The following is a 17,072-nucleotide window of genomic DNA, read 5'->3' on the forward strand; positions in this document are numbered from 1 at the left end:
GCCCACGTGGCCGTTTTATTTTGCGTCGGGTTGCCCCCCCGACGTTCAGGCACCCAGTTTCCCGGGATACCCACCCCCCTCCTGGTTCGCCATATGCCACCATCCGCCCAAGGGGTTGGATCTAGCCCGTGTACCCAAGCTAGGATATATGGAGGCACATGTTACCACTCTGCACGACGAGGACGTGTCGGAATAGGAGTTGGATGGGAGAGCCTATGTTATCCCTCGGAGGGCTTCGGATCCCATCCCATTACAGAGCAAACGATACGATGCAAACGATACGTTCATGAATTTCCCTGAAGTGTGACGCAAACGAATATGATGCAGCATCTCATTTACGCTTCAACAGTTGTACGTGTGGGCTTCATATTTGTAGATTAGCAAAGTATGTATGCCTACAGCGAAGATCTCCATGGTTTACATTTTTGTCAAACAATATTAATTCAACCAATCAGCTAATTAATGTGTGACTGTCGAGATTAATCTACCAATCGACAACCTCGCAGCTCCATCTTCTAACCCATTTCGTGTTGCTTATGTAAAACAGCTATGTACAGTATCTTCAAGATTCCCTCGTAATGAATGGCTTACTCATGATTCATTATCCATGTTTCAACGCAAAATGTAAATCGCGTACGCAGCAAACGTTTTATTAAACCGAGCTGCGGCGTACAGCCGTGCCACAGCATTTGGCAAGTGCTGCACTGTCGTCGTAGGTTGCCCCGGGTTTCGGGGGCAACGAAACGGATTTAAATTATCCCCCGGTGGATTGTTTATACTCATTTAACGCTAGCCGGAGCCAAAGGCAACGGCGTGGCCCACACCGAATGTTTGACGCTTCGTTTCACGACCCGTTCCGCTGCGTGTTACGTTATACGGTGCGGCGGGAGATGAGTTGGGCGTTCCGTGAATCGTGAAAAATCTGCTACCGCTTGCGCTTTTGTAGGTTTTTCCGGTGAGGAGGGCTGTCGGGCGGGCAGATCAGAGCACAGTTTCACTCTTCGGGGTTGATTGGGTTGTGAAAATTTGCACACCGACACACAAACCGTAACCGATCGTCAGACGATAATTGATTAATAATCCCGCAGTGTGTTTTCGGTGCGGCCGGGGCAAAGTTTCAAAGGCGTGTTCTTGCCCGTGGCAGTATAATTGCTTGATTTACTTTTAATTATCGCTCAAGCTCGGTCGCAAATGACGTGATTTGGATTTATGTTGTTAGCACAGTTTGGAACAAATAGCACATTCATAGCTTTCATCTGGTTTTTCTTCTTCTTTGGTGCAGCACCACGTAGATGGTGTTTTACCAGAATTACGTCTTTTGTATAGCTTGACTTTTCACCACAAACATTTTAAATGATAATTTAGCTCTAACCATAGGTAATTTTCTCATTAAGGAATCACACAATTACAATTCTAGATCTAGCAATTAATTATATATTTTTAAAGATAATTTGTGCCTAATCTGCCCTAAAGTGTATGTCGTATATTATCGACAAGTGCTTAAAGTAACATGTGTTTATTATTCAGTTCAAAACAAAAGCACACACAATTAATATTCATGCACCGGCGACCCTCGAGATACGCTCCTCTCGAGTTACGACACTTAAATATTGTCATTTAGAATGAATTGATGTAAATTGAATTGATTTTTTGTAATTTCTTACTAATAACCGTTAAGTACACATTTTTAAAGATTCCCCAACTACTCCATCAAGTATATTTATATTGTGTTAATGACTTTCGGAGTAAAATTTATCGAACATTGTTTTAAATAAAATACACGATATCAGATATTCGACATACAACATTTTCGACTTACGCCTTGTCTTGGGACACTTTTTCGTTCCTATAAGGTCTACATAGTCGTATCTAAAAGGTCATCAGTACTCGAATATTCTATGAATGGTCATGTGACTCTACTTTCCTCAAAATGCGACGTAACTAATGCGAATGCCTACTCCCAATCCGTCAACACTGCTACATAAAATGAGACACTGCACAAGATTTTAGAATTCATTCTGTGATTCAAATTCATTTGTAAAAAGAATATTTTTGTGTACGGCACTGTAATATGCAACAAATTTGATGAGTAGTAAGAAGTACGCCGCGTTTCAAGCGACCTACGAAGGGTAATCTACTCCAGTCTAACTCTTAACTCAAATGTATCACTTACGGTATTTAGTGATTAAAACGTGGTTGTCACACCACCAGCGCGCGCGTTAGTCCAATCACCAGAAGCCTAATATAGCATCACATCGTTCATGTTTGTCGCACTAATTACTATTGCTGATGTTGCTTTCAGCGGGAAACATGGGTTGATGCGTTTGGAAGCATAACAGTGCTCAAACAACAAACAAACGAGAGCATTAGCAGGGAAGGGGTCACGGAATGGTCTTACGGCAATGCTGTTATGGAATTTAGATTTTCAGCTATCCATTCCCACGGATAGTGGTGCTATCCATTGGTGTCCCGTTCTAAGCGAGCTAATTAGCACACATCGATAGTTTCGATAAACCATCCGATAAATGAGCACACGACGGTAGGTGGGAGTAGAACCTACAATAATCTTTCAATAGCAGGGGGGTCTTACTTTGAAAGGAACGTCGGCGTTCCGGGCGGAAGTACCAGGGGATGTTATGAGAGGAAATTAAACTTCCGCGAACTTTCCTTCGCATACGCGTATACGATCTGTGTCGAGTGAATGCGTGTGGGGATGTGTTGTTGAATTCGCAGGCCGATAGCATTCATATCGACTGCGAATTTGCCCGTTTCCTTCCTTCCTTGCGGGATAGCACAGATAGTCTGGGCAAGATGGTAGTACATCGCACGAACGGTCTCAACGCTTCACTAAAATTGCTGACTGTGGGGAAATTTCGAAGTTTGCTATGCCTATGTCATATACAGTAAATGTGTTTGCCCTTAGCTCAAGCTTGGGCGAAGTTATGTATGGCTCGGAAACAATAAATTATTTTTACTTTCACTCAGTTTTTGTTTCATTCTGCTTTCTTCTCATAAAGGTGTTTTTACGAGAACGCTTGTCTTGTTGCGTTTGATATGCTCATGTGCACGTAGCTCGTGATTGTAATAAATTTCTCTGTCAATGAAGGATTTAGCGTATAAGTTTTTGAGAGATCATCAAACAATCTTTTTTGAGCTATCTATCTTCTCTTCAATCATTTTACGTTGGACCATTGTAGATGTTTTTTTTTAATTATAATAACTTTGCTCGTGATTTTTTATTTGCGTAAAATTGTTCATTCAAGTAGTTAATATATAAGTATAAAGTAAATATTTAAAACACATAACTATTGAAATTCTACAAAACTTTCAACCTCATCGATTAACTTTTAATCGATTATTTGTCAATTGGTATTAGTGACTGCAGACTGGCGTAGTGGAGCTAAAATAGACAAAAGAAAACACAAATATAACTGAATGTGAAATGTGATCGAACGCAAAATGTTGATACTCTTGCTTAATCCGATAGTGAAGTGATTCTATCGAGGGATCTTTATTGCTGTGCTAAAAATCAACTCTTTTGTAAATACAATGGAAGAGCCGTCGCAAAGGATCGCTTCGGAACGAGAATGTTTTTCCAACGGATTATGATTGGCTCGCGTAAGCGCTCCGGCGAACGAAGGGAAAGCTAGTTCGCGCTGGTGGTCCATTCAACCGGCTAACACTTATCCGGACCGCTTCGAAATGCTATTAAATATTCATTTTGACCACATCCCAACCCTCAACACCGCCGCTGTGCCTACGCGCGTTGGGCAGACGTGCACAGGGACTTGCCTCGTGGCCGGACGCCCAATAGGATGCGCTCAGTCCAGTTGGTTGTTAGGATGTACGGGGTAGAGCAGCTTTGAATATTGCTCCCCAAAACTACGTTGCCATCCTCGCGTATTCCTATCCTTGGTGCGCTGTAGCCATAGTCCTCGTTTGGTGTAGTCGTCTAACGCCTTTAACTAGCATTGTGTTGCAAAGGCTGCTGAAGGGAAACCCATGAGCTTTGGCCTTTAATGCGCATAAATTGATAAATTATACAAACAAACAACTAAACATACAGATAAGCACATATAGAGAGTATGTGTCTGTGTGTGAGTGTGGACTGTACAACCGATGCAAATGCAACCCTTGCTATGACAATGTTTTCCCGTGCACCAGGGTGCCGGAATGACCCTAATAGCTTTCAGTGGATGAGTACGACGTTCAATTGAATTCGTGTTGACCTTTTATTTGGGAACATATGAATGAGTTTCGAAACAGAAACAATGAGCTTTCTCACATACAATTACTAAGCATATCGTGAAATCTGCTTCTAGTGGGTCCTAATAGTAATGTAAAAATCTTAAACTGTGAATACAATACTACCATAGCGGTAAGCTATTGTTTGCTTTAATAAAATCGATTACAAATGGCAAATGTTACATTGCCGTAATATTTAACTTTTTCAGTCCATCGTCATGAATGGTTCATACTTTGTGAAATGTGTTTTACTGAAATGTGTTTTTGTAAAACGGAATTATTTAAGAAATTTTAGTGCGATAATTTAATAGTTTAACTAGTTTTACTTGCTGTATTGTATTCCTCATAAAGCATGATTTTCATTGATTTTTTATTTATTTCTTTTACAGGTAATTGTTCAAATCTGCTTGCTTCAAACCAACCAATCTTACACTTCTTGTAATCCGTCAAAGTAAGTTTATCATTGTTTACTGAGAAACACAATAAGCATTAAGCATCAATTTGTTCACGATAAAAGATGGAGAGCTCAGTTTATTGATTTACCATACACAGCGTGTACCGCACAGCCGTACGCGATTGGTGGACGATTCAATTGATTGGGTTGATTTGATTTGCACAGATCGGCAGACACATTATTTGTATATTCTTGTTTATTTTTTTCGATTGAGAGAATATTTGCTCGAAGCTCACTTTAAAAAGAACGAAGCGCAAAAAACAACTGTTTTTCTGTATGTGACAGTAATGATAAGTATTGCCGGTGGCGATTTCCATTCTGGCACGGTAGTGAATCAGTCGGCTGGATAAATTTTCGATGCTGCTTTTTATATTTATTCTTTTCATACTCATGTTGCTTTCGTGCAGTGGTGTGCCCGCATCTATCTGATTTCGGTATTGTTGAAGATTGTGGTTATGGCGAGCGGTCAGTTGGAAAAAGAAAACGCCCAAACGCACCGAGGCAACGATTAAACGACGAGGACATTTTCATTGACGCGTGGTCGTTTTGCGTTGGCTAACTTAGTGTATGTTTTGAGGGGTGAACACTAAATAATATACAATTCAAAGAGCATTCTTAATGCAAAACAGTAACGACACTACCTCAAAAATGTTAGTGTAATTGTTAAGCGATACTGATAAAATTTACTTCCAAAAAATATTTTACAAGCCTGTGTTACTCTTTGAATCAACTAAAGCTATTCTCTATGTTTCGTGCAGGATTTACTATTAGAGTTTTTGTTAACATTAGTTACATGAGTGCTATGAAACTCACAAATAAACATTTGTTTGGCGATTTTTAGATGGAAAGGTCCCTTTTCCATACAGTTTTTTACTTGTAATGGACGACATTTCAGTATATTTTACGGCAATATTTCGGAAGTGTGATGCGGTGTCCTATGCTTTTTGTCAACTCGTCCATAACAGAGGAAGACTCACGCCAGTGTTGGGCAGAGAATGTCTTCCATCATATAACCTGCTGCTAAAAGTTATGCCCGTGATTTGTTATCCGTGCCGCTTTGCTGCAAAGTTGAGTCGGTCGGTCGGTCGAATAGTGCTGGCGGCTGTGTGGCTCCTTCACTATGCCGTTGTTTGCCGTTGTACCAAGCATCACTTTTCGGTGATGTTATGTGAAAAATTTCACTACCCCATCGCTTATATGTGTGGCGTTTCTCATCACGATGAACCGCATACTTAAGGCATCACGAGCTATTTCGCATTCGGCAGCACACGGGCAGAAACTCGCATTCCGCTGCCTCGAATACCTTAGTCCTGGGCTGGGTCGGTACATCACAGCGTGTGTATGTGCGTGTGTAACGTGCACAGCACAACTCGCTACGGCGATCGTGTAGTAAACGTGTGAGTTTTCCCGCAAACCCCTCAGGGCGTTGATCCTTTCATCAACAACGGATCGGAACGGCAACTCACACGGCGGTACGGTTTAGGCGTCAAACGGAAAGTTTGTGCAGGAGTTAGCGAACATAGCGAGCCCTGGATGGCACAATGAGAATAAAGTCTAGCTAATCCCTTTTTCCCGGTGGTTTACGCTATCCTTTGAATTCTTGTTTTCGGCGAATGGGACACAGGAATCGGTGCGCTAGTAGTGCGGAACCGGAGAAGGAATGCAATCACTGTAGTTATGTAAAGTGAACAGCTGGGTAAGCTACTTCTTAGGAGCAAAAGATGTGTGGCATAGATATCAATGCTAGAAATAGAAATAGAGTTTGCATCATTTTGTCTTAATAGTAAAATCATAAATTTTCCAATCATCTTCTATTTGTTTGCAAATAGAACATGAAATTTGGTAGTTACTTAAGCTGCTAACTACTTGATGCTGTGTCTATGAGATACGTTAACACAGTTATTATACTATCGACACAGTCAATTTGGTTGGCTGCTTTCCCTTCGCCCGCCCATCCAGTGCAGTTGCTAAAAGACATGATGTACAACCTTGTAATGGCTTCATCAATCGACCAAACGGGCGGACCAGCGCGTTTCCCCCAGCGTTGTTAACGCTGCTTGTCGCCGTTCAATCCGTTCGTTGATTGCTACGACGATCATAATCATTACACCCGTCAGTTGGAACTCGTAAAACTGTCCCACAGCACATCGTTAGAATCCCCTCGGCTGTTGCTGGATCGCTTCGTGACTCGGGAGAAAGGCCATGGAAAGCAGGAGATAGAGAGTAAGAGAGAGAGAGAGAGAGAGAGAGAGAGAGAGAGAGAGAGAGAGAGAGAGAGAGAGAGAGAAAAAAATATGTATTTTTTTATTAATTACATTTCGGCTATACTCCTTAATCCGTACACAACATGCATCAATCTATTCGCGCCCAGTTTATCCCGCGCAGCTTCGGATGGGTGTTGAAAACGGAAGGCACTTGACTATCATCGGGCACATTCTTCGCGCCCTTGCGCATCCAAAATTAGCATATAAAACAAAAATCAAATTTGTTTCGGAATGCGCTCTCCAGCCGGCAACGTAAGGGGGAGAATCCGATGAACGCGCTGGACAGCGATCGAGCATAAAGTGAGTGGTGAGCTCAAAGTGAAATAATTATGCTAATGGCATTATTTAAAATATAATAAAAACATAATACTACTAAAGACAACAACGCATGGTGTTGTGCTATGGCAAAAGGCAAAAAATTACATCATTTTGTCGGAAATATCACATGTGTCATATGCAGAACGGTACAATACCCTACGAGTATAAGTGCAGTCAGTTTAATATTAAACTTCAAACATTTCCACTACCTTCAAGTGCATTTCCGTACAAATCTACCGAAACGGGGTCTATTATTAGCGAATAAAAATGTGGCACGAACCTATTAAATTTTAATTACCCCTATAAAGTGTATCTTGATCTGCATCTTTCATCTTTTAGGTTACTTTTTTTTTTTGGCGAGCTTGGCAGCGATGCTATGGCTATGGACATTTAGTGAATGATTCGCATGCAAACCAATCTGCATACACACGTATTCGAGGGTTCCGTGTGCCCCCTCCCACCCACCCCCCCCCCCCGCACTCCTGGGATGGTTTCTTGTTTCCCTTGCCCGTGCGCGCCTCCTTTGACAGAAATATTTTGGCCACCGACGGCGCTGGAGACGGACGAACCGGGTGGGGACAGGAGCTTAATGAATGCAAATAGTATGCAGTAGCCGTGAATAAATGCATGTCAAGCATGGAAGAGATGGCCAGACATACTCTCACACATATATTCACACACACACACATTGGAAAATGGCTAACCGTGCGCTTGAAGCGCTTAGTAGCCGCCCGTCCGGCATACGTGCAGATTCCGTCTTTGTGTCCACTAATAACGCTGAATACAATCGTGTTAACTGCAAAACACCGATTAACACGTTTACGGTGTCACATTCAGCGATCGTCCCGTAGCGGGTAGTGAAAATGCACTGTTAAAGACCGGTTGCGGTGGTGGTTTGCCCCTGCAATCACCTTCCCAGTGTCAAGGTTATGCGTTGCTTTCATGATGTAATACGCTTACGCAAGTGGCATCCTTCAGCAGCCCGGAGAGAAACTGGTATCCGTGAGAGTTTTACCAAGCATGCTTAACGCTCATGCCGTGCGACTTACCCGTGAGTGTAGGAAGGTTATTTAAAGTAACACAACTTTCACCGAAGCCCGAAGACATACCGGTCAATCTGCCAGTTGAAATACGATGTCTCCCAAGCCGAACGTTCCCAGGACCTGCAATGATCGTAAGAAAATCAATCAATTAATCAATTGTCCAGGGAATGATTAAATATTGCAACATCAGATGATAAATTAAACTTCTCTGTATAGGCAGTACCGAATTGTGGGTGATAAGATTACTGAACGATGCCTTACATTTCCTGACCACCTGCTAATACGCCAGCTGCCGTAACGAGATACGTACGCAAGGTTTTAACTAATCTGCCCCGCGAGGCCATTCCTTATCCACGGTAGCACGTTACGAATTGCAGTCAATTTAGTAATATGATAAATACTGGTGGGTTGCCTACTAAATGGCGCACACACACGCAATATTTTAAACGTAAACACAACACACGCCTTATCTGTTGTTCAAATGTTTTTGGGTGGTGCGTTATAATCTTGACCCTCGGACGGTGCAATAAAACAGCAAAAGTTTTTGAATGGCAAGCAGAAGCATAATCGGATGATAACGAAGCGCGTTTGAAAATCTATCCGAATGAGAACCGATAAATTGATTAACGCACGTTAACCGAGTCAGTAGTTTTGCGGTGAGTGCGCGTACGACTAGCTGACAATTGTTTGAAACCAACAAAAAATCTGTACAAAATGAAGAGCCTGTTCGTTTGTTTGCTGCTGGCGCTGGCAGGGCAGGTAATGCGTTTAGTAAAGGTGAACTGTGGAAAGGATGTGAGTTAACAACATTTCATCTTCAGTCTCTCGCTCAAAGCCAAGATGAGTTCGTGGAGTATCTGCTGGAGATCCAAAGCCAGGCTGAATCGGTCCATCAGCTGATGGAGGGTACGTTCGACAATGTTCGCTTCTCGATGAGTGATGAACTGGTTGAGCTGAACCGTCAGTTGATTGGACGCATGAACGAAGCCCTGGAGGAGGTCGAACAGATCCGTGAGGATACGGAAGCGTTCGTCGGAGAGTCGTCCGCTCCTGCTTCCTGTGTCGACGTAGCCGTCGCTAACTGGGCTGTCGAAATCGAAGGAGTCGGACAGGCTCTGTCGCGTTGCGCAAGTCGCGCCAACATTCAGATCACCTCGCGTACCGCCGATGTTCATGCTGCTCTGGAGGCCGCTCAGGTTCAATCGACGGAGCTGCAGAACATTGTCGTCCGCGGATTCATTGACTGGAACGCAATTGACTACACGGAGCGTATTTCGGAAATTGTGGGAGCTCAGATTCAGGACAAGTACGACTATTTCCAGAGAATCACTCAGCCCAACTTGGAGCGCGTTCTGCAGGGCATTTTCGATCTGGATGATAACCTGCTGCCTGAGATCGTGACCTGTGTCAATCGCGGTGTGGAGCGTTTCAACAACTACGGCCGTGTCATCCGCGACACGCTGTTCTTCTGCTCGCAATAATTGCATGGTGCGGAGTATTTTTTGTTTAATAATCTGTCTTACTGTAATCGCTGCTAAAAAAATATTTGTTGAATAACATAACTGTACTGACTCGTTAATGATATGATATCACGCAGTATATTATGGGCAAAGAACGTGTTAATTGAATCTTTTCGCCTATTTACAACTACATCTGTGCTCTAAATGATATCTACGATTATTCCATTGGTAAGAATGTTTGGTAAATTTCTTTTCGCTCTCATTATTGAAAGAGAAATTCCAAATCAGTCAAAACTGTTACACGTTTTTATTGAAATGTCTTATCAATTGCGTAAAGAGGAAGTTGTAAAACTGTTGACAACGACTTATCAGTAAAAAATCTGCCCACCACTCGTGCAAAACTGACGTGGCGTTTCCATTCACTCGGCTTGACGCACACGGTAATGTTTTCCACTTTTGATCCATATTTCCTGCCATACAAATTGTTGCATGATTTGCAGTTTAAGCACATCCTGGAATTTGCCTGAAATATTTTTCTCTGTAGACCCTGTGCTGGTGACCTTACCACCGATATTCAGTGGAAGCGTGTGTGAGAGTGGGTCGTATTTTCGTGATTTCAATTCCCTTAAATTACGCTGTCCTCGATTCGACCAACCTTCGCTCAGCCCTGATCTCTGATCGAATCGTGAGTTTAATTTTCTAGATCGCCCACGCCTTCTGTCCCCTTTGGACGGGGTTCGACTATTTCCCATGTGGTCACAACATCATAGCGAAGAATTAAGGAAGTATTCCACTGAGTCAGGATTAATGCGGTTCATTACATAAGCTTCTTTTTTCCTCTCTTTTTTCCGGAAGGTTATCGTACCATTGACGCAATATTACATCTTGTGATTTTAGAAACAGAAAAAATGCTTCCTTGGTATATAGCTGTCATTGAAGAGTTGGAACGAGATGGTTAGAGTTTGACACGCTCTGCTTCGATATATAGCCACGGGGCAACGAAAATTGTCTCGTCATTAGTCGTTTTGCCGATAAAGCGTAATTATCTTAATACCACCCTATATTGCTTGTTTTATCAGCACCGTGCTCTCTGTACCCGGCGGTCCGAAGTGTGTGTGTTTCTGGTACTATCTGCCAATAATGCTGAAATGATTAGACAAGCGGTCCACCTACCCATGCGAAGGGGCAAACCATTTCCTAATCAGCGCCCGGTGCTCGCCACGATTATGGTGCTGATCGGAAGGACTTGAAGGAATGAGGCTGTTCCGAATCGAAGTTGGCGATAAAGGTTAGCCTAGCTTTAGTTGAGTTCGTTCGAGTGGGAACGCGCGGAGGGCAGTGACAAGCGGAGCAGTAGATGATGTGATTAAATTAAGGGCACACAAATTGGTGGGTCTCTAGAATTTGTAAAATGCTCCACAATTGGTGGTGCGCCGGCGATAAGACGCCGGACGATCGTATCGGTCAGTTTCAAACGATATCCGGTCAGCGGTAACACCCTTTAAACTGCATTGTGCTACGAGGTTTGGGATTAGTTTGAAAGCAGTCGCTCTCCGAGGTGGAACCGATTCGCGGAAATAAGTAAATCAGTGACCATGAAGAGTTTGTTCGTTTGTTTGCTGCTGGCCCTGGCCGGTCAAGTGAGTGTACCATTAAGAAGGGTGGTTTTATTTTGTTCCTATTGCATCGATTGGTGATTGGTTTTGCTTTCTTGATTGTTTCGTTTCGTGTAGTCGCTTGCTCAAAGCCAAGATGAGTTCGTGGAGTATCTGCTGGAGATCCAGTACCAGGCGGAAGCCATCCATCAGCTGATGGAGGGTACTTTCGACAATGTTCGCTTCTCGATGAGCGACCAGCTGGTTGAGCTGAACCGTCAGTTGATTGGCCGCATGAACGAAGCCCTGGAGGAGGTCGAACAGATCCGTGAGGATACGGAAGCGTTCGTCGGAGAGTCGTCCGCTCCTGCTACCTGTGTTAATGTAGCCACCGCCAACTGGGCTATCGAAATCGAAGGAGTCGGACAGGCTCTGTCGCGTTGCGCCAGCCGCGCTAACATTCAGATCACCTCGCGTACCGCCGACGTTCATGCTGCTCTGGAGGCCGCTCAGGTTCAATCGACGGAGCTGCAGAACATTGTCGTCCGCGGATTCATTGACTGGAACGCGATTGACTACACTGAGCAGATCTCGGCTATTGTGGGAGCTCAGATTCAGGACAAGTACGATTACTTCACCAGAATCACTCAGCCCAACTTGGAGCGCACTCTGCAGGCTATTTTCGATCTGGATGATAACCTGCTGCCTGAGATCGTGACCTGCGTCGATCGCGGTGTGGAGCGTTTCAACAACTACGGCCGTGTCATCCGCGACACGCTGTTCTTCTGCTCGCAGTAAGACATGTTGTAACGGGAAGAGTAAGAATAGCAATACACAATCATTAAAATATATGTATAAAGAATCGATTGAGTCACGAGAAAGAATGCTGTTTATCAACAAAACCATTGCAAAATCATTCACAAATCATTCCTTAAACATTCAGCTTGACACTTGCCATGTCATCAAATCATTAAGCCGTTATCTTTCAATTTGTTGCTTACGCACGGATCATTTATTGATGTTTGTTTATAATGCTTGTAAGAAGCGCAAAAGCTGTTGGAAAATGCATGGTTATCGGTTTTGGCACGGCATAACAATTTCTTAGTGCGTTTTCCCCGTTTTCTTGATTGATTTCGATTTTAAGGTGCCTCAAGGTTTTTATACAATCCGCCACTAGCATGCCACTAGCATGCGCATTATTGCACCCCTGCCAATTGACCATTTGCTACCATTCAAAAGGTCAAGCGTAAGACGCTCACTCAATCACTTTCTACCGGAGTGGAGCGGCTGGTGACAGTTTTGGAACATACATAGCGTGCACATCATCGAGTCCGTAAATTTTAGCGGATGAATGAAAAACTAAACCAACCGTAAGCGTATGCAAGCAAGCGTATATGTATGTGTGTGTGTGGGTGTGTGCAGACGTTAGTTTGACGGTAGCGTGTTCGTGTGTGGGCATATCGGTGCGCTTCAACGCGTGTGGCAGGAAGTGAGAAAATTCGCCACGCTTCCACTTCCGCCCAGCTGGGAAGCAAATTCCCTCCCTCGGCATGGCGGCGACAGACAACGACGGCGGCTTGACGCGATGGTGGCGCTATCATACGCGTCATAAGCAGCGGGTTTCGGTCTCACTCTCAATGACACTCCGGTACGGGAAAATCCGGTATGTCCGCTAGTAGCTATTCCCGAACGAGACCGGCTGATCGTCTAGCTGTCGGACAAAATTTGTCTGGCTGTCTGATGGCGAAATGCTTGCTTCCTCGCATTTATGGATTTTGCTCGTGTTGCAAACATGAGGAGGATCGGGAGTGGTCGGGGAGGTAGATTGTCCGTCTCGCGTGCAGCATCCAACTGTTGGTGAGAAGTTATTTATTAGATAATAAACAAAATTTCATTTCGTCGGCGTCGCGCTCGGAACGCATCGGCCTGTGAACCAGGGACCTTTCTCCACGTTTGCTGGACCATCCTCAACATTGTATCCGTCAGATTGCTAGGCAAGGTTTTCTTGACAGCAGTTGGACGCAACGCAATCCTCGCGACAAATGTGTGCGTATGGCTTTTGCTTCAACTTATTTGCGTGTGGTTGTGCAGTACAGATGTTGTTTGCATGTTGTTTTGACGCAAATGATGTTTGATCGTTAAACTAATTGAAATGTTGTAAATTTAATGTCAACGTTAAGTAAACTGGCTTTTGCGCGCTATTGAATACAACAGTATATGGAAAAAAAACTTTAAATAAACACCAAAGTGTGTCTAATAATAGAGTAAAATTATAACTGTCCTGTACTGGTGCTATCCATTCTGTCCATAATATTTAATAGCTGTTGAGTTTTGCTGTTGTGTGCTTTATTTGAAGAAAAAAACACGCCCTCATTCTCGTTATAATCCAGTACGATGACCAAACAGGAAACCGCACCACCACGTCTGGCTTGGAAGGAAAATGAGAAAACAAAACGTAAAGATCAGTAGCCATCCCCCTCGTAAAACCTAACGAAGGAGCGCGACCATTAGCATAACTGATGACATTGCACTTAACCCCTCTATACCGCGCTCGCTCCAGTCTGTGTGTAGCTGTGCTGAGTGGGAGCACTTAGAATGTGATCTCTTGACCTGTTTGGATGTGCTATTTTCCCTGTAATGTCGGGATTGATCGTTGCTTTCTCAAAGCTTTCTAGGACACTGGGTTACATTACAACTCAAAAAACAAAGATGAATGCAATGTTGTTGTGATAATGATGATAGTCAATTGCAGGCGACTGTGCATCCATATCCACATAATGCCAATGTAAAACTTTATGATGCTAGGTAGCAAAGTAAGGGTAGGACATTTGCATTTAAATTATTAGTTACTATATTTCATCCTAACATTACCATAGCTTGTACTTCACACCACTTAACCCTTGTACGCACAATAAGGAAACAATATTACAGATTTAAATTCTACGTAGTTGTTTGTGCCGTTTTTGCAATCACTCGGGGTACAGAACTTTTCGTTTGGTATTTACGCCACAGATGGCACCGCGATGCTGTGGCCAATCAAACTGATACCATAATTTATCGACTCCGGATGGGTGGTGCATGTTATTGTTTGCTCGCCGGAGTTATTTATTGATTTAAGCTGATAATTTTGCATAAGTACATCGATATATGGAAGTAATTTTATCGCTATTGCACTTAAGCTTGTCGCTGTGCATGCAGCTGAACATGTCGAGTTCAAACTGCTTTAAAATTAATCCCATTGCTTGCTTTAATGATGATGCCGATCATGGTAGCAATTGTGGTCAGCAAATAAATTGGTTGTTCAAGATCAGCAACGGTGGAGAAGGAATTTGTAAATTTATATTTGAAAGTTTTATAATTTTAAAACGCTTTAAACAATTCGCTGCTCGTAAATCATAACATATTGGAAATGACCGCTAGAGATAGACCGCTCACTATAATGCCTAGGATTATTAGAGCCATGTTTATTACAACTCTACTACACTTTATTGCATTGCTACGGCTTTCATATGAGAATTCTTCCTATTGCCAATCAATGCGACACACATCGGCGAAGCGCATGATTTATCGAAGGACAAATGTTGTATCACCAGGTCACAAGTGGTTCCAACTGGTTGAAATTTGTTTAATGGCACCGACGTGACTCGGAGGAGCAAGAAAGATCGTTTAATTCTAGCAGGCAATTGACTTCTGATCTTTGGTGGAAACAATTTATTTCGACGGCACTGTCATCATATCACCGTTTCGCTGCGTTGTATCGCCGGCTGGAATGGGACATGCTGGTCGAAGCGTGACTTAAGTAAATTGTACTGGTTTGACCTTTATGCGAGATATGAGACGGTAAACATTCACCGGTCAAAGGCTTTTAACGAGGTTTGGAAGATGTTTTTATTTTGGATTTTTAGTTCTTCAACCACGTTATGTGATTATTGAAAGTAAGAAGACAACAAAAGTATTTAATGTAATATTTAAAAATATATATACATATAGTTGTGTTGGTATTAATATATAAACGATAACATGGATACAAACAGCAAGTATGTTAAAACATTTGATGTACAGTCGATTTCCAAACAATATATTTTATTTAATTTGCGTTCAAAATCAATATACGACCTATGAACTATTTCCGGTTTCCATAGTCACTCAATGGTTAGCATCTTTAAGCAGATCTAAGCGTTATGTTTTCGTAAATAATCGCATCGTATGTACTGGGAGGTACTGAGTTGTTCAGGTGTGTGAGAGTGCTTCACTAGAAGAGGTAATACGAAAATATGACTCGATTGACGGGATATCGTTCCTAGAATTCAACAGCATAGCTTTCCCCCGTTGGGCTAATTTTATGACTAGCATGGAATTGTATATGTAACCAGCAGTGGATAGGCTTCTGTTGAATGGTACTGCAAATATCAAATCTACAACAGATGTTATGCTTCAAGCATGGCTCATAGACAGAACGGTTTGGTGTTATTAAGCCTAATCCTATTGTAAAGGATTGTATGTATTCATGCCTGATTCATTGTTGTTGTTAGGAGGAGATATTTCACTTGGCTTAACGTCGTCAATAACTTTCAGGCATATTGATGCCTTTATGCTGCATCTGAATGATTGGGTATGAACAATGGGATGAGATGGAAGATTGTTTCAACTGAAATATTCTTGGAATGAACCTGAATCAGAAAATTCAAAACAAAGTACAGTACCGAGTAAACATGGAAGTTCACAATCCATACAGCCTTTCATAGCCGTAGTCGAGCCACTGTTGGTTCATTTATTACGTCAATAGTGTGATTGTTTCAAATATCATACAAGCTACCCAAATGACAATCCGTGTACAAAAGTATTTTTTAATAAAACATTACAATACAGCAAAAACAAAGCAGAACGCGCTTTGAGAACCAGAAGCAGAAAGCAAGCAAAAGATAATAACGAGGCAAAGCGCAGAAATTAATTACAACAATTACACTCAGATAACGAACATCTGTTGTTTGGAAGCTTCGAAGCTGTTGCATAATTATGCTGATAATTTCATTTATCTTGCTGTGGTGTTTGGTGCCTTTTGGCAACAGTCAAAACGACCCCGCAGCTTGTTGTTCCGCTGAGGGTACCATGAAGGTGAACGATTGCTCCACGGGCCCCAACAGATTGTTCGTATGGTGGCAGCGGTTTCTTTCACTATTATTCCTGCGAGCCATTCAGATCGTATTTCAAATGCTTCCGTTCTAGTTATTTTGCTCGAATTGAAATAAGTGCTTGCTTTCATTCGGCAGAGGTTGTTGCAACGACCCGGTAAAGATTAGTTATAAACCGACTTCACCAGCTGGATGAAAACAATTTGCTCGATTTCAGCTGTTTCCGGCGAAGTGGGGAATCATGCTCCCGGGTAAGGGAGTAATGAAGTGAGAAATAATAAAGATTGAAATATTGGACGGAAGTGCGCATCAGATCAATGCGAGCCCCTAACCTTACGCCCAACGCGTTTACGAAAATCTATTTGCGCTTATTAAAGTGCAGGCAGGGTATGTTGTTTGATTGCTTACCTTTAATTTTCCGATTGTTGTTTTGGACGTAATTTTCGCGGTATCGAGTAACATCTTGCCACGGTGAATAGCATTCAGTAGATTAAAGTTCAATACACCTACTATGGGTAGGTAATTATTTAGCACACACGTTGATACTAACGATAATGTTAA

The 17,072-nt window shown here is 42.6% G+C and overlaps 3 protein-coding genes across 10 annotated transcripts in view; all 3 read left to right on the forward strand.

The window, feature by feature from the left end:
• LOC1279080 (pseudouridylate synthase RPUSD2) overlaps window positions 1-17,072 on the forward strand; it is a 209,481-nt gene that overhangs the window by 138,409 nt on the left and 54,000 nt on the right. The gene's annotated exons all lie outside the window — the stretch shown is intronic.
• On the forward strand, window positions 8,960-9,886 carry LOC3292028 (uncharacterized). Its single transcript, XM_553502.4, has 2 exons — window positions 8,960-9,083; window positions 9,146-9,886. The coding sequence occupies exons 1-2, from the start codon at window positions 9,039-9,041 to the stop codon at window positions 9,803-9,805; spliced, it is 705 nt and encodes a 234-aa protein (XP_553502.3). The 5' UTR covers window positions 8,960-9,038; the 3' UTR covers window positions 9,806-9,886.
• On the forward strand, window positions 11,265-12,230 carry LOC1279079 (uncharacterized). The gene is made up of 2 exons (XM_318749.3): window positions 11,265-11,424; window positions 11,518-12,230. Exons 1-2 carry the CDS (start codon window positions 11,380-11,382, stop codon window positions 12,175-12,177), a joined length of 705 nt encoding a protein of 234 aa, XP_318749.3. The 5' UTR covers window positions 11,265-11,379; the 3' UTR covers window positions 12,178-12,230.

This window comes from Anopheles gambiae, chromosome 3, assembly GCF_943734735.2.
Source record: "Anopheles gambiae chromosome 3, idAnoGambNW_F1_1, whole genome shotgun sequence".
In the NCBI taxonomy this organism is placed as follows: Eukaryota; Metazoa; Arthropoda; class Insecta; order Diptera; family Culicidae; genus Anopheles; species Anopheles gambiae.